This window comes from Oryzias latipes, chromosome 17 (assembly GCF_002234675.1).
Source record: "Oryzias latipes chromosome 17, ASM223467v1".
In the NCBI taxonomy this organism is placed as follows: Eukaryota; Metazoa; Chordata; class Actinopteri; order Beloniformes; family Adrianichthyidae; genus Oryzias; species Oryzias latipes.
Window position 1 is genome coordinate 29,148,047 of NC_019875.2, and position 20,398 is coordinate 29,168,444.

Consider the following 20,398-nt stretch of genomic DNA (forward strand, 5'->3'; position numbering starts at 1 on the left):
CAAAAATCAGATACGGGTCACTTTTAAAAGATGATGTAAGCGGGTCGTCAAAAAAATCGGATATAGTCAGAAAATCGGATATGAGCATTAAGACCTGCAGTGTAAAGGAGGCCTTGGAGAATAATATACTTTTAATATATATATGTTAGCGTTTAAAAGTGAACGTCATATTCTCAGATAATAATTTTTACTTTCCTTTAAAGTTTTTTTAAGCCCTGCTACACCCACTGAAGGAAATACGTTTAGAAGGGAAGGCCGATAGGAAAATTCTAATGACCGAGCATTCCACTGGTATTTAAACGCAGCACCTACGGACAATTTGTGAGACGTGAAAACAGTCTCACGGTAGATCCGTGCGTAACTTTGGCTTCGTGTGTGCGTAACAAGGGATTTGTGCGTGTTTTTTTAAGATGTGTGTGTGTGTGTGTGTGTGTGTGTAAGTACTTTCAAACTGTTGTAATCTTAATTTGTGCATACGTAAATTGCATTTTGTCTTTTTTTCATTTTATATTTTTTTAACTTATACACAAAACGTATTATGTGAGTAACAAATCACGCACAAATCCAAATTTATGCACAAATCCTAATTTACGCACGCACAAAGCAAGAATATGCATACACAAATCCTAATTTACGCACAAATCAAGAATAACGCACGCACAAATCCGACTGAGTCTAATTTCTCTCCATATCCAGCCTGCCGCAAACCTTATAAATAAATGACTTTAATCTAAAACTCCAACTTTATCGGACGGTCTGAACTTTTCATAAGTTCACTGAAACTATTAAAGCCCTGGAAAAAAGTGCTGTGGTGATAAACGTGGTTAAAATGCATTAATGTGGAGGGGCATTAGAAAAGACAAATGTCTGCATTTAAGCAAATTTGTTTAAGATTTAAAGCATTTCGGTAAAAAAAAAGAAAAGAAAAGGACAATAAAGTTTTAGGCTAGTCAATCACAATGAACTTTTTTAAAACCTATTATTTCATCCTAACAAAAGTGATGAGACAGTTTAATTTGAACAGGTGTCTTTCAGCGTCTTTTCTTTTGTCCAGCAGAAAAAAGGTTCTGCCAGCTTTGGCTCTTGAATCAGAACCGTTTTCATTTCCTCCTTTGTTCTTTCTGAAGTCCACCAGCCAACATCTCTAGAGGTCTAGGACACACGGTGTGAAAACTCCCATCGGGTAAGTTCTCTATCTGCAGCACTAAAGGCCCCCACCAAACAGGAAATGTTTATATAGAAAAAGACAAATTAGAAATGTTTTCTACAGAGAACGTAAAGTTTAGTGTGTAAACATAAAGTTGGAGCCAATTTAAAAAAAGTTCTGTGTAACCTTGGGCTTTGTTTGTGACTTAACTGTAGGACGCACCATTTATAGGCCTGAGCGGGTCAGATTTATGTGTGACGACCAGCTTTACAATGTTTTTTTTTTAATAGCATCATAAAATGCATATCCATATTTAGGAAAAATATGAACATTTAAATTTCTTTTTAACAAAAAAACAAAAGAAAACAAGCTGTCAGAGAGAAAGAAATTTAGACGCCCTTAGTGCTTCAGATAAACAGCAAAGTCACCACAACTGAGAGGTAAGGAAACATTTTTGAAGACGCATCACTATTACACAAATTTAAACAACTTTTATGTGATTTGCATTATCTAATGATACTTTTTTTTAAAACCTGTTCACACTTTAAATCTATTGTTTAAAGACATCGTGTGTGAGTTATGTTGTGTTTTACTAATATTATTGATGATTCTTAAGCATGTGCAGAAGGGTTAACTGTATAAAAAAAATACAGAATACAGAACAAAAAATGCAATAATTATGCACATATAACTACGTTACAATTCTGAATACAGATTAAACGCGTTACGTCCTTAGGAAGATTGTAATTATAAGTAAAAATCACAAAAGGGAATAAAAAATAAAAATAAATAAAGTAAATAGAACTAAACATAGAAAGAAACAAAAAAAAAGATCAAATGAAAAATAAAAAGACAAAATGCGAGAGTAAACTTGTGTCATTATTCCAAAAGATTTACAAATGTTAATTTTTTTTAGCTTTTGTATTTTTTGATGCTGAAATTAAGTTAAAATTTTGCTGCAGCTCCACTTTGAACACAAAGAAATCAGGTTTGAATAAATCTATTTCCGCCGTTCATTTCTTTATTATTTTACATCATGATTCCAGGAAGTAAACACATTTCATTAATTTAAACAACAAAGTTAAGATGAAACTGGAACAGCACAACTAAATATGTATATTGGTCACTTGATTCTGTTTATTAGTGGTTGGTATAAAAGTGTTTGTTTTTTTCTAAAAGCACAAACATTTGAAAATGTTTAATTCATGTGTGGGTTTTATTTTGAAAGCACTCCGGAAACACCGGAAAACGATCCTCAGTAAATCTGTGCCGAACTTTATTTTGAAAGCAATCCGGAAATACCGGAAAAGGATCAGGTGGAGGGCGGATTCAGCAAATCTTGGCCGAACTGAAGTCTGCGGAGGACAGGTACTGAACAGGTGTGAGCTGGGATTATATTGACTTATTTGTTTGTTAGTTTGTTTGTTAAACTGCAGCATTGACTCTTCAACGAGCGGGCGCGTGCCTAAACTGAACCTCCTTCAGTTTTTCTAGTCTAACAGACTAATTTGGGTTAAAGAGTGAAAACGCGGATGATGATGATCCATATACCTACCTGCAGTCACGTCATGATCTCAGGTGTTTGTGGATTTTCAAACAAACAGAAAAACGGATTTCTCCAGAACCATTTAAGGCAGATTTTGTACTACATGTGTCAGAAAATCAGTATCATCAGGGCCAGTCAGCCAGCCAGTCAGCCAGCCAGCCTGTCCTGTTCAACCTGTTTCCAAACAACAGACGTTTCTGCTGCACTAAAACTAAGATTCACCTGGAATTCAGTGATTTATTGTCTGTTGGTTGCAGTTTCTACATTTAAATTATGGGTTATCTCGGAAGCCTTTACTTTTTGCAAACATTTCTAACAAATCCAGGTTAACACAAACACAAATAAAACGAAGTCTTGCAGCATTTCTTTGTGTGTCGTTTTAATCCAAACACAGAATGAAAGAATCCAATTGGAATGAGTGGCATGTTGGAGGAACAGTGGAGCAGAATGCAGAGATGTTCATTTAGTTCAGGGCAGGAGCATCTTTTGACCCCTAGATGGCAGCATTGGGTAAGAGAGTGCTGACGTGAGCAGACCATTGACTGAGAACTGGACTGAACATGGTTTTCTTCCGGGTCAGTTGCTATATTTAGCAAAACGAACAATGACACGTTGGACCCAGACGACGTCAGTAGGCTGAATGGTAAATGGCAAATACTTCTATAGCGCTCTATTACCTTCTAGCCCTTGTGCTTTCCAAGGCACGTTAACGTTGTGAGTGGGGTCATCTGGACCCACTAGACAGTGCGCTGAACCCTTTTTCTTCAATGATTTGTGATCTTCACTGGTGTCCATGGATTACATGAAATCCTCTCCACCTTTGTCATGGTAAGGAGAACACGTCAATGTAAGGGGGGGGGGGGGGGTCATTTGGACCCCACAGGAAAGCACAAGGGTTAGAAGGCCCAAAGTATGTTACAGTCCCATTCACCTATGCACACACATTCACGCCCTGCTGTCAAATACTGGCGCCAACCCATAACCACCAGGAGCAATGTGGGGTTCAGTGTCTCGCCCAAGGACACCAAACCTGCGATTGTCCGATCCAAAGTAGGCACCTGTTTGGGCTGAATTTTGGGTATCAAAAGAGCAGCTATGAGGTAGATAAAGTTCTAGACAGGGAATTGAGTCTGTTTTAATTTTAGTTGTTTCTATCTTCGGTTGATTGTTGACCTTTTAATGTCCGACCTGCCGTCAGGTCTTCACCATGTGGGACATTACGCGGTTCTGTCTTTCTCCTCAGAGAGATGTGGTGGCTCCTGGGGGTGCTTGCTGGCTTGCTGGTTCTCTTCTGCTCCCTGGATGTGTGGTACTTCCTGCGGGTGGCGGCGGTGGCCGTGTGGGCCTGGTTCCAGCCCCCAGTGTGGGACGTCACAGCCGAGCAAGTCCTGAAGGGCAGGGTCACTCCCCACGACATCGACATGTGCCACATGAACAACGCCCGCTACCTGCGGGAATGCGACTTTGCCCGGATCGCTCTCTACGTTCGTAACGGCGTGTTCAAGGCCCTCCGAGCTCTCAAAGCTTCGATGGTGGTGGGCGCCACCACCATCCGGTACCGCAGAGCTCTGTGCATAGCGGAGGGCTACGAGCTGCGTAGTCGTATTGTGACCTGGGACGACAAAGCCTTTTTCCTGGAGCAACAGTTTGTGTCGTCCAAAGACGGGTTCGTGTGCGCCGTCATGTACTGCAAGCAGAGCGTGATCCGCAGTAGCCCGGACAAGATCATGCAGCATCTGTGCAAACGGAAGGTAAAGAGCAACCCCTGATGCTCATTTGACATTTGATCCAAGAAGTGTTACTTCAGGTCATCGAGTCCCACTGGATCTATTTCCCAGAGGTCTACTTCACTATGATGATGCCGGTTTTACCCAACCTAAAAAAAATACCTGTGTCGTTTTCTAGGACATAGTTTCTGCAGAGTGGCACGAGTTCATCAGAAACCCCAAACCCCCCTTCCCATCACCCAAATGGGAGCACTGTGTTTGCTTACAATCCCTCACACCCCCAACCTATCATTACCAGTGCAACAACAATATTGTAGCTATCCAGACGTCCAGTTTAGATCCAGATTCCAGCTCAGACCAGGAAAACAAAGACGTTCATGGATCTATTTGTCTATTTGGACGCATCAGAATGGAGCGGAGCAGGAAGCTTGTGACCCGTCCAGTGTATTTTCTACTTCACAAATATTATGTGATCCCTTTAGGAGTTAATCCTGACCAAGAAGAAGGCAGGGATCCCCAGTTTAGTTTAGTCTGTTTAATTAGTTCAGTTTAGAATTTTCCTATTCAATTCTATGTATTCATGATCCTTGTGATTTAATGTTTACTGTACAATTACCGGTACCAAGCCCATTGAGAAGACTGTTGTTGGGACTTTTGGCTAGATATGTAAAATTGAATTGAATGATGGTAATTCCTTCCATGGTAGTGGGTCTTTGACCTGTGCTTTGCTTCATGCAGGTGGAGTGTCCAGAGTTTCCAGAGGACCTGAAGCACTGGGTCAACTTCATATCTGCCAGCAGCCAGGCCCTCCGAGCGGAGAGTGGCCACGACGACAAAAACAAATGATCGGTCTTTAAGTCTTCAGGGAAAAACGTCTACCTTCTCCTCCGTAGGACTCGACTTTAACCACTGTGCCTCCATTTTGCACTGAAAGATAAGCTTTTCTTTGGTTCACAGGAGGAACTACAGATGTAGTAGTTTCAGAAAATGTTTCTAACTTTTTAAGTCCTCTTGAATCTGTTTCTTCATTTAGTTTGTTTACATCAATAAGAACAAGCCGTCTAACTCCAATCTCACGTGAATTCAGACCTATTTCCAACATGTAAACAGTATAAAGGAGGGTGACAATGTAAAATAAATGTTGAAAACAAGAGTAGCAATTGTAGAAAATGTAGTGGAATTGGTTTGCTGTCTAAAACTCGGCGTGTTTACTATTCACAACACCTAAAAATCCTGGACAACCACGCCCACTGCCTCTTTTTTTAGGTGTTTCAGTCATTCGCCTTTGCAGAATATGAGCTGTGCTGTGTTTTTGGACCCACTGAGTTGATCGAGTGAAGTGATCCGGGATTCTTGTCGTTTTATGCTGCTTCTATGACAGAATCATGGGAAATGTAGCTTAAACTGATGAGTGTAATTACATTTCTTATGCAGCTGTAGAATGTTTCCATCAACTAAGACTACTGAATCAGTAACTCTACTTTTAGTGTGGTTACTGTGGATGAGACTCATGATAAAGCTGCAGCAGATGTCTTCCTTTGCTGCGTCAAAGAGATCTGCTGTTTTTTTCTCTGTTTTTCCCGCAGGCTGGATGTCTTCTCTGCAGGATTTCTACATTGAAATAAGTGTTGAAAAACATAATAATCTGCTGCAACAAGTCCAACTACTCCTAAAGCCAATAAGTACATTTTGGGCATGTTGCACAAATGAAAATTGGTCTTGGAAAATGTGTGGAAAATGTTGTATGTGTATAAATTCAAAGCAAAACTCAAAGAACACGTAAATTAACGAAGGACATGAACTGTGCGTGATTATTGCGATGTTTATATGCAATTCATTAGAGCCTCAATTGCGTAATTTTACCATGGCATGTGCGCTAAGCGATAAAAGTTATACGTCTGTGGTACATGCAGATGCATGTTGATGATTTGCTGAAATTTTTTGCTACAGCTCTCCACAAATTAACCAAAATGCATAAAAAATTAGATCCGAAATTAGACCCGAAAAGCTTCACATCTAAACTGATCACAATTCTAACAAAAACACAAAGTGGTTTCCATTTCATTTTTAATTTAAACAGGATAAATAAAATCTGATAAATAGTTTTCAGGACATCAAACTGAATAACAGATGGAAAATAAATAAATAAACACACAAACTTCTGTCTTCAGACTGGATTTCCAGGTCAGTGCATTAACATGAAGAGCAATTTTCTTTTTAAATGTTTAAAACACATTACATTACTTTGGTCAAAAGATAAGTTCTGATAAGAAGAAGAAGGCTGCACAGTTTCAAATATTTTCCTTGAAAGCAGCATCTAAACATTCAGATTTTCTTGTGCGTTTCAGCTTTTCCAAAGCTCTCTGCAAACACCTTTTCAGTCCGTCCGTCAGAACTGGAACAACTCATGCATCTTCATCCACTGAAAAGCTGCAGCTCATTCCAACAACAAACCAAATACTCTGTAGATAAATGGACCCTTTAAAATTAAATATTCCCTTCCGGTTTCTTCCCAAAACAACAACTTGTGCAAAAAATACTGAAGGGAGAAATAAAACACATGTAAGTACAGTACAGACTCAGCATAACAATTCAAGCATTTCATTAAATTTAACTCTCTGTCTTTTTGTGGTAAAAATACACTTCTCTTTTATGGTAAACTACGAGAAACAGGCACAAAAATATTGTGATTGTTTTGAAACATGCACTAATGTCGGTGGAAGGGTCACTTTAGAGCTACATGCTGTTTTTGAAGAACCTTTTGCTAAATGAGAATATAAATCCATTCATTTCAAAAGTCTTCAAAGTCAACAGAAAAAAGAGAAATCTAGGATACAGGTTGACTTTTCTTTCTTTTAATTTCTGTTTTTAAACACCCTAAATCTCCGTGTTTAGCTGTCGTGATCATTTATAGACAAAACAGCAGGGTAGATCCAAATGAGATATGTGGAATGTTTAAAGGGCCTATACCATACAAAATCAACTTTTCTATGATGTTCATTCCTCACTATAAACAACCCCAAAGCGGTATTTCTGATCCATTCATGCATCTGAGTTTTTCTCTAAAAACCTGCTCTCTGAGCACCAGCCCCTCCAAACCCATGAAAATGAGCGGTTCCTTACATTGTGACATCACAAACGGAGGAACCGCCCCTTCCAGGAAGAGTCTGTCCTGCCAGCTCCGCCCCCCGGCCTAATACACACCCACTTTCTCCATGGAGCTAGCGGTGATCGGCTAAACGCTTTCAGTTTATGTGTACAATCTGCACATCCATCTTTGCAAAAGTTCGGACGTTGTTTGTTTTCGTGGGAGAACCACAGACACGCTGCCGAGGCCGACTCTACGTTGAGGTCATGAAATGGGCGGCACCTACATGGTGCGAAAGGCGGAGCCTCAGAGATCGAGTTGTCTTACTTCCAGTTAGGGAAATGAACTGCAAAAATAACTCATACATCATAAAACAAATGGTTCTTTAGTGTGCCAAAGGTAATATATGATCATAAATATGGATATAGTTTACTTTGAAAGGCTTAAGGAAGCATGATATAGGCCCTTTAATCTTTCTAATCGGTTTCTGAGTATTCTAAAGACGTGTGGACACTGGCGGATGTGGTGTGGCGGTGTGCTTCACTTGTTCTTGTTGTCCAGCCCGCTCTCGGCTCTCAGGGCCTGACTGCTGGCGGTGATGAAGCTGATCCAATGTTTCAGCTCCTCTGGAAACTCGGGGCACTCGATCTGCGCACAAAGACAAAAAACGGTTTCTCAGTTAAAGACGCACTCCACCAGTTTTGGAGCTATTTTAAAAATGTTTTTGTTTTTTACTGTGATGAAGCCGTTTTTAGACTAAAACAAAAAACCTGTGTCGTTTTCTTGGAACGTAATTTCTGCATTAGTTCGTTTGAAAGTCCCCTTTGATTTTGGGCGGGACCCTTGGCGCAGAGAGACTCTCCCTTCTCTTCCCATCATCCAACATTTGAGCTTTCTGTTTACACGCTCCCCTGCTAGCTTACAGCCCCTCAGAACTCCTAGCTAACATTTACGATGCAACAATTTTAGCTATCCAGTCGTACAGTTTAGATCCAGATTCCACCTCAGGCGAGGAAAACAAAGACATTAATGGATCTATTTGTCTGCAGGTGGATGCATCAGAACGGGGCGGAGCCTGGGACTCGTGGCCCCGCCCAGCGTATTTTCTATATCGCAAATACAATATTTTTCAAACTGCATTATTTCATCTGTTCCTGACATTTGAATACAGAATTACTCAGAAATGCTTTTATTAAGCTTAATTTTCTTTATAAATATCCTAGAACATGTTAAAAACTAAAAACAACATTTTCATCAGAGTGGGACTTTACAAAGTTATTTTAATTAACGCAAATACAACAAATAGATGTTCGTATGACTCACAAAACAAACTATTTTGGGAATCTCAATGAAAAGATCTCCATATTGTTTATGAATAGCAGACAATTATTTGTCAGAAAACTACTTTGTAAAGCCAAAAACTGTAATACTATTTCAAAAGGAAATTCAGTGAGGTTTTTTTAATAGAGTTTCAAGTAAAAGAAAAAACTATATATATTTTTTTCTAATTGAACTTGAAGATTTGTTCCCCAATACTGCAAACACAACTGACCTTTGCTTGGCAGACAAACTCAATGATCCTCTCTGGGCTGCAGCGCACCACATTCTGCCTGCAAAGCATGACCGCTGACACAAAGCCATCCTTCTTGGACACGAAACGCTGCTCCAGGTAAAACGCTTTCTCATCCCATCCCAGCACTTTGGTCCGAATCTCAAAAGGCTCTCTAAAATCCAAAGAGCGCCGGTACCGGATGGTGGAGGCCCCCACCACCATTCTGGCCCCCAGCTTGCACGAGGCCATGAACAGCCCGTTTCTCATGTAGTGGTGGAAGCGAGCAAAGTCACATTCCCTTAAATATCTGGAGTTGTTCATGTGGCCCAAGTAGTCCAGGTCGTGCAGGAGGACCATGCCATCGAAGCGCTGCTCGGCTAGAATGTCCCTGATTCTGGGCTGGAACCAGGCCTGGAAAAACACCAGGGCCCCCCGCAGGAAGTACCACACATCTAGGTTGCAGAAGAGCAACAGGAGGGCGCTCAGCACCAGCAGCAGCAGCATCGCTCTGGAACAGACATGCAAAGCGATAAATGAACACTTCCCAGCCTTATACACACATATCTACATGTCATAACACCATACACACACGAGCTTTTGTCAGGCTGTTGACTATTTCTTTCACAAAGAGAAGAACCACACAGGAAATGAGAAATTCTATTAGACTTCTGCAGAAGGAGAAGCCCGTCTGTCACAGCGCAAACTGCAACAGAGGAGTTCTGTCTTCCTGTTTTTATTGTAGGCTGGGCTTGATTACACGAAAGTGGGTCATTCAATTGGGCAGAACAGGAACATCATGTCTGGTAAAATCACCACTTTGCACATCAGTGTTTTTCTCACTGAAAGACAGAACTGAGACACAATCCTTTTAGGGTGAGAACAGCGTGGGATCAAATGATAACTCAACACTTTCAGCACAGCTGCTCCTCTTTTGAGGAATCAACCGGATGGAGTCTGACTCTAGTGGACTAGGAAGTGGACTAGGCTTACAGCTGAGGTCAGTCTGGGTGACCCAGAGCCACGTCTTTAATGATGCTGCTATTTAAGCTGCTGGGGGGTCATTTTAGGATCGTCTTCCTCACTGTACATCAGTTCTCCGTCTTTCACTCCTCGTGTTGTTACGACTCTGAAGTTGGCTTCCTGTTCACAGCTTCTGGACTGCTGGACCTGGACTGCTCAAATCAGGATTCAGTTTTGCATCATATAGTAAAGAATAAATTAAACACAGCCTCTGATTTGTTAAAATTACAAATAGAATGATTTTATGTAGTTGATGCATTTAAAATTATAGATATACTTTTTGTGCTTCAGTCTGCCCATTGTGGGGTGAGCTGTATTGTAGGCAGACGACACAAATTCACAATATGGGAGGCAACAGAAGTTCCAAACAACAAATATTTATTTTTTAATCCTGGTTTGAGCAGTCCAGGGGGGTATTCTAGAAGGCAGGTTTAAACTAGCCTGACTTTAATCCTGAACTCTGGCTGAAATCCACCTGAATTTGCTTACTCTGGGTATGTCGGTTCCAACAGACCGGACATGAGTTGGCGTATTTACGCTCGACTTGGTAACCCTGGGTTAATGCGGGTGCACAGCAAGTACATACCAATGTCACCATGGAAACGAGTGGAGAACAAAAGAGAGCGCTATACTTCAGTGAGACGGAGTCTGAGATTTTATTGACGGCGTATGAAGATTATACGCCCATCAAAAAAGTAATATGGCTGCATCATCAAAAGAAAGAGTTTCTGCTTGGAGAAAAAGAACGGACAAAGTAAACGCACAAATTTCTGATCTTATTTTCATTGTGACGCATATATATATTTAACTTATCCAATTTTGCCAACTTAAATGAAATACTTCTATTGGTAACAAGTAATTGAGTTAAATTTATTCAACTTAATTTCTTACGTCTATAAAACTTCATTAGTGTTTATACAACTCAAATTTACATATTTTTCTAACTAAATGTCATTACTCCAATTCAATTAATCTTTTTTTCATCTTAATTAATTATAATTCTTGAACTCTCAAATGTCTAAGTTTGAGCTGGCAGATATTCTCATTTTTATAACAATGAAAAGGAAGAAACAATATTCACAGAAGATTCACATTCATTTACCAGTTTTGTCATTACATCACTTGACAGTAGGGGTGCTATATAAACTCATCATCTTCTCCCTCCCTCCCTCTCACTCATGGTGCAGAGACTTAAGCATAGTAGGAAAAAATTACTCGGTAAAACACAGTAAAACAGCTAAACGACTAAACACATTTGGTCAAAAACCCACACTTAAACCCAAATCCGTCCAGACACGCAAAGGGAATGGTATCCCACAATCCCTTGCGGTGCCGATCTAACAGCAGCACCAAAGTTACACCTACTTAATTGAATTAATTTGAATGAAAGTAAAATAACTGTCTGAAAACTATGTGTTATTTTTTAAGCTGACTTAACTAAAAAAATGATTTATCTTAACTGAAGCAAATAATTAAGTTAGATCAAAGTAAAAGAGTTTATTTTTCCAACATCCATACGTGGTCTTATCACCCTCTCATGGTGGAAAAAGTATTATCTGAGCTTCTTCATCCACTAAATCATCTTCAAATGGACACGCCATGCTGCTTCACCTCTCTGAAAACAAACTAACCTTCAACTAAACCTGCTCCAAACCAGGTTATGTTCAGAGCATGAGTTGCTAAGGCAACTTGACCTACCCTGAGACATACCTCCATTTCTGGAACCGAAAGCTTAGGTTATTAACTTCCTTAGCCTCAAACTTACCAAGGGAGCTAGCCTAAACCTGCTTTCTGGAATACCCCCCAGGTCCAGCGGTTTTTTAATAGGACCCGGTCTGATGTGGACTCAGTGCGTAAAATGCGATGAACTGATCCAATTTCACATTTTCAGATGGTGTCACTAATCAGAGGCTGCATTTAATGTATTCTTTACTATCTAAATCATAATTTAATCCTGGTTTGAGCAGTAAGTCTTGTGGTTTTGAACAGGACCTGGTCCTAGGTGGTCTTAGTGTGAAAAATGCAGTGGGATGGACCTTTGGCGCCCTCGCCAATCAGAAGCTGTGAACAGGAAGCCCACTTTAGTGTCGACATGTTGTTTTAACAGATACTAATGTGCATATGTCTTGTGTAATAACTGCTATTTTCTGTCTCTTTCCTGTCCTCAGACCCATAAACAGTCATGGGTGAGTCATGAGTCTGTTTCTGCTGCAGCTTTTCCTCATTTTCTAACATTTTAGAAGAAATTTTGTGATGTAACATCTTTGTAGTTTGAGCTATTTTTTTTAAATACATTAAAGGATATTTGCCTTTATTGAAATCAGGTTGATTTAAAACCTACAAATCTAATTAATGAAGTCAATATTTTTAGCTTTCTCTGCAGGTCTGGTTAAATTTGAGCTTTATTAATACACTAAATGTAATGTTGGAAGAAGGCCTGCGCTTTGACCTTAGCTATGACACAGCAGTTTTATTTAAGAATCGTTCTCCGTCATTTCTGACTATTAGATCCAGCGTTAAGCCCGTTATGAGCCCTTCAACCTTGAGAGGACTGGGAGGCCAAAGCCGGCCCGCACAGATGAATTTATGCTAGCTAAACAAGTGCGTGAAGCTGCGGTCGGCCTTCAGGATGAGCGATGCAAAAAAAAGAAAACCGGCAACTTTTCCAAATCCCAAACGCAAATAACAGACATTAAAAAGGAAAAAAGACGGAAGCGTTTTTATAATTCAGCAAGACTCACCGTTCAAGCCGAATAAAGTTGTGCTAAAGCATAAGATGGAACTTCAAGAAACCGGTAAAATCCATGTAGATGACTTCCTGGTGCGTGACGACGTACGATTTCATTGGTCAGCTCGTTGGCATGGTTACTTGGAGTTTTCGCAGGACGAGACGTCACTGCTTTTGTGTTTGTCTATGGCAGCTGGGGACGGCTGTTGCGTCTGTCGTGTAAACACGGACGTTTCACGATCATATCAGTGTTTTCCTGCTTATTGCCGATGCTGTACACACCTGAATACCGATTCTAGAGGAGAAAAAAAGGTTTTATAGTAAGAAGAAAATGTTTTTGAAGGATAATTTTGATTTGATTTGAAATGGTTTATTTCAAGCAATCAAATAGAAATGATACACAAGAACAATATAATCATCAGTTATACATTCATACAGTAACTAATCAAACTTAGGATAATTAGACATAATTAATAAATATTGCTTGAAAGGGAGTGGAAAGAAGCGAACTTATATAATCCCACCCCGTTATACTATAACCATTTTATTACATGATTTATCAATATCCGGTTCCTAGGTTTTATCAGACAGAATTAATAATCATAAGGTATCAATAAAGCACATGACAAAGATGAATTACTTAAGTACTACGTCAAAAATAACTATTTTAGAAATCAACATGGCAAATGCAGCATCTGAAATATATGCACATTATGTTACTTTTAAAAGGCATGCTTTAAAACATAATACTATATCAGTAAAATAGACACAACACTGTTTCAGGAATTTTCATAGCAAAAATTTCATCAAGTATCAAAAGTTAAAAACATGTGCAAAGTTATGCTACATTAGGAAAGATTTTTGAATCAATTTATCAATTTTAGGAGCTAGTGAAGTACTATCATCAAAAGTCAATCAATTTAACAATTTTCAAAGGTGATTAATCATTTGTTTTACTCTTTTTTTATTTTTTTTTTGTATTTTTTTTTTATATAATAAAGTAATGCTGTGGGGGAAAAATAAAAAGGGTCCATAAACTGTCGAATTGTCCAAGGTTGGCATTTCTTCTTCTACTGATAACAGCCGATTTTCTTGGTTTAAACAGTTAATAGTTTTCTTCCATGTTATGTCTGCAGACATTAGATTCAGGTCCATATCCTTCTTCAGCTGATATCAGCTGCGGTGAAAGTTGAGGTCAAGTTGTCTGCATGTCAGAACTCTGCTGTTATTCAGGTTACGTCAGACATACAGAGAAAGTGATGATTCCAGGTGTCATATTTCTTGAAATTATTTGGCTCTTTGATTTATTACTCCACGTTGTTTCAGACAACCGTAATCAAGCACTTCTCAAAGTCCTTCATGGTGTTCACGACCAGAACCTTGGACCGGTCCTCTGGACCGAGCGGTTTGACGTAAATCTTGCAGCCTTTAACCTAAGTGTTCTCAATCTGCTTACGCTTCCTGAGAAGCCGTGCATGTTTTGAGATTTCAGCATTCCTTCTGGTCAGATGGTCGTTCAGATAAACAGCCGAACCTTTCAGTTGTTTCCTTTGGTTCATCAAAGCTAGCTTGTGTTTGTGATTCACAAACCTGATGAGGATCGCTGGTTTATCCGTCTCCTTTCTCCTGGGGAGCAGGTGGCAGGTCTCGATGGTATTGAGATCCAGGGAAATCCCTTTAGATGTGAGAAATGAAAGTATTTGCTGTTCCAGCGATAAGACTTCAAAAACATGTTCTTTTATCAACTAAAATCAGATGAACAGATAACTTATGCGTATTTAATTTGTCTGTCTGAAAAATGATTGTTCTGCTCATTTTTAGCAACCAGAGTAGCCTAATACCCGTTAACAAGGTCTATCAGTGTTAGTTTGATTTGTTTTATTTTACAAAGGCTTTAGAACTTCTTTTAGGATTTTCTGGTTTCTTTTTTGTTACTTTTTCTTTCTTACTGTTTTTACTGTTGTGACTGATTTAGAGTTCTTCACAAAGAGACACCGTATTTTTCATTGAAAACCCAAATGTTATCATTTGGGCTAGTGTGTTAAAGTAAATGATGGATCAGGAAAATATACTGAACATTTATTCTCATTCTTTAAATTACATTTTTAGGAATTGGTTGTGGAAAACTAACCCAGACAAGTGAATATGCTTATTTATTTTATTGTTATCATTATTTAAAGTAGTGATTATTCTGCTTTTGTAAAGTTTGGCAGCTTAATAATTATAAATATATAAATCAAAACAAACTAACAAAAATCATCAAAAGAGCTTCTGCCTTTAGCAAGCATTTATTGCACTTTTTTTTTTACACTGAAATAAAAACAACATTATTTTGAAAGTCCGTTCTTCCTGTTTCCGATTACGCCATCCTAGATGGCTCCTCCCCTTCGTCTCTTGTAAACAGAGCTGCTGTCCGTTGTTTTTGTCAGCACTTGCTGCTCTTCTTCAAAGATGGCTCAGGCGGGGGTTATTCTGGACCTGGACCACTTTAACTGCTCCGTGTGTCTGGACGTGCTGAAGAGTCCGGTCACGATCCCGTGCGGACACAGCTACTGCCACAACTGCATCCAGAACTACTGGGACCAGGACGACTACCTCGGGGTGTTCGCCTGCCCGCAGTGCCGGCAGACCTTCAACCCGAGGCCGGCGCTGGCTCGGAGCACCATGCTGGCCGACGTGGTGGAGAAGTTCAAGGAGACGCGGGTCCGGGAGACGTCTCCGCCGGCGGCCGAGCGCGGCCTCGCGGGCGCCGACGACGTGGAGTGCGACGTGTGCGCGGTCCGGAAGAACCGGGCGGTGAAGTCGTGCCTGGTGTGTTTGGCCTCCTACTGCGACGCCCACGTCCAGCCCCACTACGAGTCCGCCGCCTTCAAGAAGCACAGGCTGGTGTCGGCCTCCAAGCACCTGCGGGAGACCATCTGCCCCGTGCACGACAAGCTGCTGGAGGTGTACTGCCGCACCGACCGCCGCTGCATCTGCTACCTGTGTCTGACGGACGAGCACAAAGGCCACGACACCGCGCTGGCGGACGCAGAGATCCAGCAGATCCAGGTGATCCCAGCAGATTACAGGCTATGAAACCCGAACCAGCCAGCCAGCAGATCATTTGACATCCCCCCTAACAAAATCTGTAAAGATAAAGAAGATATAAAGTCCAATACAGTTGCCTTCCTTTACCTTTGTTCCAAAACACACACCGTAGAAAATAAATTAGTAATCTGCTGCAGTGTCCAGATGTTGCTTGGAGGTTAAAATGTACAGGATTTTAACATGGGATCCTTTATTCCAGTGTTGTTATGATGTTTACACAAAAAGATAAGGGCACAGCGGAGCAGGTTTGAGTCAGAACAGTGGAAAATGTCATGTTTGTTGAGCCTTTTTACATCTACATAAACATCCTTCAGGCTACCAGAGAGAGAAAAAAATCTCTGAAGTTAAAACTTTTTTTATTTTTATTTAATCCACCAAAAACTACAATTCCCAGAGCCCCACAGTTGGTGACATTAAAAAGCCCCCAAATGCCCTCTGTAGATACCAAAAGGAGGTCATTCAGTCTGCAGTGTCAGCCTTAGAAATGTCCTCTGAAGGACAGAAATATACGTTTTTGTAGTTACGTGGTTTTAAATGTAACATATTCGTAGTTGAAACTAGTAAATAAACGGAATAATAGTCAGTAGCTAGTAGAAGTTGGTTTTGCAGCTCCTTCCAGGTTTTAGTCTGAAAGCCCCAAATGACTCTTATTGTGAAAGGCTGCAGACTCCTGACCTCCTCTATGACAAAAAGTTTCTGAATTGAGCTCCTTCCATCCAACCAACCATGCATGCATGAATAGATCCTTCCTTATCCACCTATCTCTCCATCCATCCATCCATATTCACAATCCGCTGGATCTCTTTCAGTGTCAGTGCTGCTGGAGCCAATCCCTACTTCTGTCGGGTGAAGCCAGGATTGATTTGATTTCTCGAGTTTTATTGAAAAACTGTTTAGTTTAGTCAATTAAAACCACGGTTTGTTCAACGCAGAAAAGAAACTGTTTTGTAATACATTTTATTACCTAATGACACTGAGGTGTACTTCTGGTTTTTAAGCAAGAACATTTTATTTGTGGTTTCATCAGATGTTGCTTCTTGCAGCCCAAAATATTTGAACTTTTACCAAATATTTAAATTTGTAAATCTGTTTATTTTATAACAGACAAACCATGTTTAGATGGAAAAATGGACTCCATTTCATGCTGCTGCCCATTGTTCAAACAATCAGGTTTCTGTTCACGTTGACCTGATTTTTCTGCAGTAAATGCTGCTTTTCTTGGTAATATTGTTGATGTTACACTAGAGGGAGCTGGATGACATGAAGCAGAGTTCCCACATGAGGATTCAGCAAAGAGAAAAGGCCGTTCAGGAGCTCAAAGAAGCTATTTTATCTCTCACTGTAAGTATGTGTCATTCACGGACACTGAAAACAGACACGCCGTTTCCGTCCTCACGCCCCTCCCTGCCGTCCCACCAGCGTTCGGCTCGGGCGGCGGCCGAGGAGAGCGACTACGTCTTCACCGAGCTCATCCGTTCAGTCGAGCTGAAGCGCTTCGAGGTCCGGGAGCTGATCAAGGCGCAGGAGAAGACCGCCGTCAGCGAGGCCGAGCAGCTGCTGGACAAAATCCAGAAGGACATCGCAGAGCTGACCGCCAATCAGGCAAAGCTTGACCAGCTGTGCCAGACAGAGGAGCCCGTCCGCTTCCTCCAGGTAAAGCCCTGAGAGACCTTTGTCTGCGGATTCAGCAGCATATGGCCCAACGCCCGCCCTCTCTCTGTATTTTGTGCTCAGATCTATCAGTCTCTTCCCGCACCACCTGTGCTGTCAGCCTCACCTTCACCCTCCACCGACCCCAGCCTCTCCTTCGGCCCCATGATGACGGCTTTGTCGGATTTCAAAGGACTCATGCAGGAGGTGTGTCAGGGCGGATTTGTCAGCATCTACGAGAGAGGTGGGGGCCTTCGCCGTTCGTAGCGGTCATGCATATTCCCGTTTCACCTCATTGGACTTTCCTGTCCTCTGCAGTGAGAGATGTGACGATAGTAGGTTCTGAGAATCCTCCAGCTCAGAGTGACACGGCCGTCACTGGTCCGTCCAGATCAGCTGCACAGCCAGAAGCGTCTGCAGGTGAGGGATGATCCCTGTGTCTAAAGTCAACGTGAAGACGTCTGTTCACCGGAGTCATGAGGAGACTCCACATCTCTGCAGCCCTTTTTTAGTTTACCATCAAGGAGAGAGACATTCAAAATCTCAAAATAAATGTTTTTATGAAAAACTTATCTCTAAAAGAGTTAATCTGCTGATGTAAATGGACCAAAACAACAAATTAAAACCCAAACAGGTCCTTTCAATCACTTAAATGTTGCCTAAACTTTGTCCAGCGACGAGTGAAAAGGGATGGTTTGCTGCACTTTAGTGTGTAAATATTGTAAGAAAAAAGTAAAAACCCCAAAAAGATTTCTACAGAAATGTCTTTAATGCCCAGTGAAACAAACGGCATCTGTTATGATCTAAATAAACTAATAAAAACTACAGCAATACGAGGAAGATTTTATTTCTCTCAAACAGTTTTGAATTTCACTGAATATTCAGTGAAGTAGACGGGAAATAAACATTGGGTAGAATTTGTAGGAATTATGAGCCTGAATGGTGATCCTCTTTGAGTTCTGGGCCCATTTACTTTACTATAGAAAGAAATCAAATTAAAAATAGAAATGGGTTTTTTTATTTCAATTTTTTTTTTACATTGGTTCTTTGTTTCTATTTTTACAAACTTTAAGTTTATATATATACCACATTTAAAACTTTTATTATTAACTTTTAATCATTAAAACTTGGGTTATATTGCCTTTAATTGTAGTCTAAATTAAATTGAATTGGCAGGATTCTTTAAAATTGTATTATATTACATCATAATCAATATTTAGGCTGAATTTATCTGAACAAACCTAAAAAACACCTTTTTTCATTAGTCCTCACATTTAGTAATTATTAAAGTCCCACTCTGATCGTTTTTTGATCAAAACTGTTTTGCAAAGGTCTTTTTTTTTTAGTATTTTCTGTCTCATTTTCTAGGACATAGTTTCTGCAGAGCGGCAGGGGTTCATTAGATATTCACCTCTGAGATGTGGGCGGGATCATTGGCACAAAGCAAACCCCCTCACTTCCCGTCATCCATCTGTTTACACTCTCTCCTAGTGGCCCACAGCCCCTCACACCCCCAAACCTGACATCAGCGGAGGAACCAAAATGGCAGCAGCATCAGGGCCGTCCAGATGTACAGTTTAGATCCAGATTCCAGGGAGCTTTTGCCCCCCCCCAGCGTATTTTCTATGTCACAAATGCAATCTTTTTCAAATGGCATTTTTCTTCTGTTCGTATGATTTGAATAAAGAAATACTCGGAAATGTAATCTTGAACTTATTTTTTATGTCCTCCATCATGAGAAAAACTCCAGAGGAACATGTTAAAACCCCCATTTTCATCAGAGGGGGTCTGTAACCCTTGTTGTATCCTAGGCACGTTAACATTGGGAGTTGGGTCATCTAGACCCACTAGACAGTGCTCTGAACCTTTTTTCTTCAATGATTTGTGATCTTCACTGGTGTCCATGGATTACATGAAATCTTTCCACCTTTATCCACCTTTGTCATGGTAGGGAGAACACGTCAATGGAAGGGTGGGGGGTCATCTAAGATAGCAAAAGGGTTAAAGAGATGAAATTAAATCCCCAAATATAAAACACTGTCATAACAAAAACACAAGTATGAAGAGGTAAACCTGCAAAAGTCCTAATTGGGTTAAAAATGTTTTTTTTGTGACAAATGCCACGTCTGTTTCCACCCTCAACCCTTTTCTCTTCACAGGAAACTCTTGACTCGGCGTGTTTGTTTACGCCGCGGTTTGCTGACGCTGCTCAGGAGCTGCTGTCTGTCGGTTTGGAGCGTGAGAATCCGCAGTAACCGTGTTTCTCTTTGCAGTCGCAGCGGCTCCTCTGGTTCTGAATCAAACCTCTACGAACAACCTCAATCCCTTCCTTCCTCCTGGATCAGCCAGACCCATATTTGCCTTCTCGCCGTTCGGTAAATGCAGCCATCACAGCACGGACACATCGTTTTAGCCATCTCAATCAGAAAATCTTAAAATAAAAGTCAGCATTTTCTCAGATTTTAGATGAAACTGGAACATCAAGTCAAATCTGACATTAAAGTTGGACTGTAGAAAGCAGCTTCTTTATCCTCATAACAAAGAAAATGTTTTGTTTAGCAAACACAGCGGGTGCATGGAAAGTCTCCCCTCACAAACCGCTCTGAGCGTCACCTGACTCTGAGGAGGGTAAATCTCTGGCTTTTCTGTTTCCTCAGGCACCAAACTCCCCTCTGGAACCAGACAACGACACATCCGACGGCCTCACTTCAGGAGGAGATAGACGGCCTCAACCATCAATGCACAGCTCTGCCACTTGAGCTGAAACTCCTAAATGATTGATTCTTTGGAGGTTTTGTGAATGGAAACTCACTCAGAATGACTGAAAATCCAGGCAGGACTTGTATATGA

The 20,398-nt window shown here is 40.7% G+C and overlaps 3 protein-coding genes across 8 annotated transcripts; 2 read left to right on the forward strand and 1 right to left on the reverse strand.

Annotated features, from left to right (window-relative positions):
• The first annotated feature begins 2,326 nt into the window (after nt 1-2,326).
• LOC101162480 (protein THEM6-like) lies at nt 2,327-6,575 on the forward strand. 5 transcript variants are annotated; one of them, XM_004079433.4, is made up of 3 exons: nt 2,327-2,526; nt 3,937-4,444; nt 5,159-6,575. In XM_004079433.4, exons 1-3 carry the CDS (start codon nt 2,342-2,344, stop codon nt 5,264-5,266), a joined length of 801 nt encoding a protein of 266 aa, XP_004079481.2. In that variant the 5' UTR covers nt 2,327-2,341; the 3' UTR covers nt 5,267-6,575. The 5 variants fall into 5 exon arrangements, with proteins under 5 accessions (XP_004079481.2, XP_011485342.1, XP_020566856.1 ...); XM_011487040.3 differs by having other exon boundaries at nt 2,418-2,515; XM_020711197.2 differs by lacking the exon at nt 2,327-2,526 and adding an exon at nt 3,208-3,336.
• A 1,304-nt stretch (nt 6,576-7,879) lies between these two features.
• LOC101162713 (protein THEM6) lies at nt 7,880-13,104 on the reverse strand. Its single transcript, XM_004079434.4, has 3 exons — nt 12,822-13,104; nt 9,061-9,568; nt 7,880-8,156 (listed from the first exon to the last, which is right to left on the reverse strand). Exons 2-3 carry the CDS (start codon nt 9,562-9,564, stop codon nt 8,049-8,051), a joined length of 612 nt encoding a protein of 203 aa, XP_004079482.1. The 5' UTR covers nt 9,565-9,568; nt 12,822-13,104; the 3' UTR covers nt 7,880-8,048.
• A 2,050-nt stretch (nt 13,105-15,154) lies between these two features.
• On the forward strand, nt 15,155-20,362 carry LOC101158889 (E3 ubiquitin/ISG15 ligase TRIM25). Of its 2 annotated transcripts, XM_011487042.3 has the most exons (7): nt 15,160-15,859; nt 17,144-17,239; nt 17,318-17,551; nt 17,633-17,792; nt 17,867-17,968; nt 19,822-19,923; nt 20,206-20,362. In XM_011487042.3, exons 1-7 carry the CDS (start codon nt 15,260-15,262, stop codon nt 20,268-20,270), a joined length of 1,359 nt encoding a protein of 452 aa, XP_011485344.1. In that variant the 5' UTR covers nt 15,160-15,259; the 3' UTR covers nt 20,271-20,362. The 2 variants fall into 2 exon arrangements, with proteins under 2 accessions (XP_023820801.1, XP_011485344.1); XM_023965033.1 differs by lacking the exons at nt 19,822-19,923; nt 20,206-20,362 and adding an exon at nt 18,917-19,192 and having other exon boundaries at nt 15,155-15,859.
• The last annotated feature ends 36 nt before the right edge of the window (nt 20,363-20,398 follow it).

What these genes read in the sequence shown, in the direction of transcription:
- LOC101162713 (XM_004079434.4), bottom strand. Translation starts at nt 9,564, where the DNA reads ATGCTGCTGCTGCTGGTGCTGAGCGCCCTCCTGTTGCTCTTCTGCAAC. An exon ending in AGTTTGTCTGCCAAGCAAAG is followed by an intron (nt 8,157 to 9,060) that starts GTCAGTTGTGTT and finishes CTTTGTGCGCAG; the next exon opens with ATCGAGTGCCCCGAGTTTCC.
- LOC101162480 (XM_004079433.4), top strand. Translation starts at nt 2,342, where the DNA reads ATGTTTAATTCATGTGTGGGTTTTATTTTGAAAGCACTCCGGAAACAC. An exon ending in GGAGGACAGGTACTGAACAG is followed by an intron (nt 2,527 to 3,936) that starts GTGTGAGCTGGG and finishes CTTTCTCCTCAG; the next exon opens with AGAGATGTGGTGGCTCCTGG. An exon ending in AGCATCTGTGCAAACGGAAG is followed by an intron (nt 4,445 to 5,158) that starts GTAAAGAGCAAC and finishes TGCTTCATGCAG; the next exon opens with GTGGAGTGTCCAGAGTTTCC.
- LOC101158889 (XM_011487042.3), top strand. Translation starts at nt 15,260, where the DNA reads ATGGCTCAGGCGGGGGTTATTCTGGACCTGGACCACTTTAACTGCTCC. An exon ending in CAGAGATCCAGCAGATCCAG is followed by an intron (nt 15,860 to 17,143) that starts GTGATCCCAGCA and finishes ATGTTACACTAG; the next exon opens with AGGGAGCTGGATGACATGAA. An exon ending in TGTCAGCATCTACGAGAGAG is followed by an intron (nt 17,793 to 17,866) that starts GTGGGGGCCTTC and finishes TGTCCTCTGCAG; the next exon opens with TGAGAGATGTGACGATAGTA.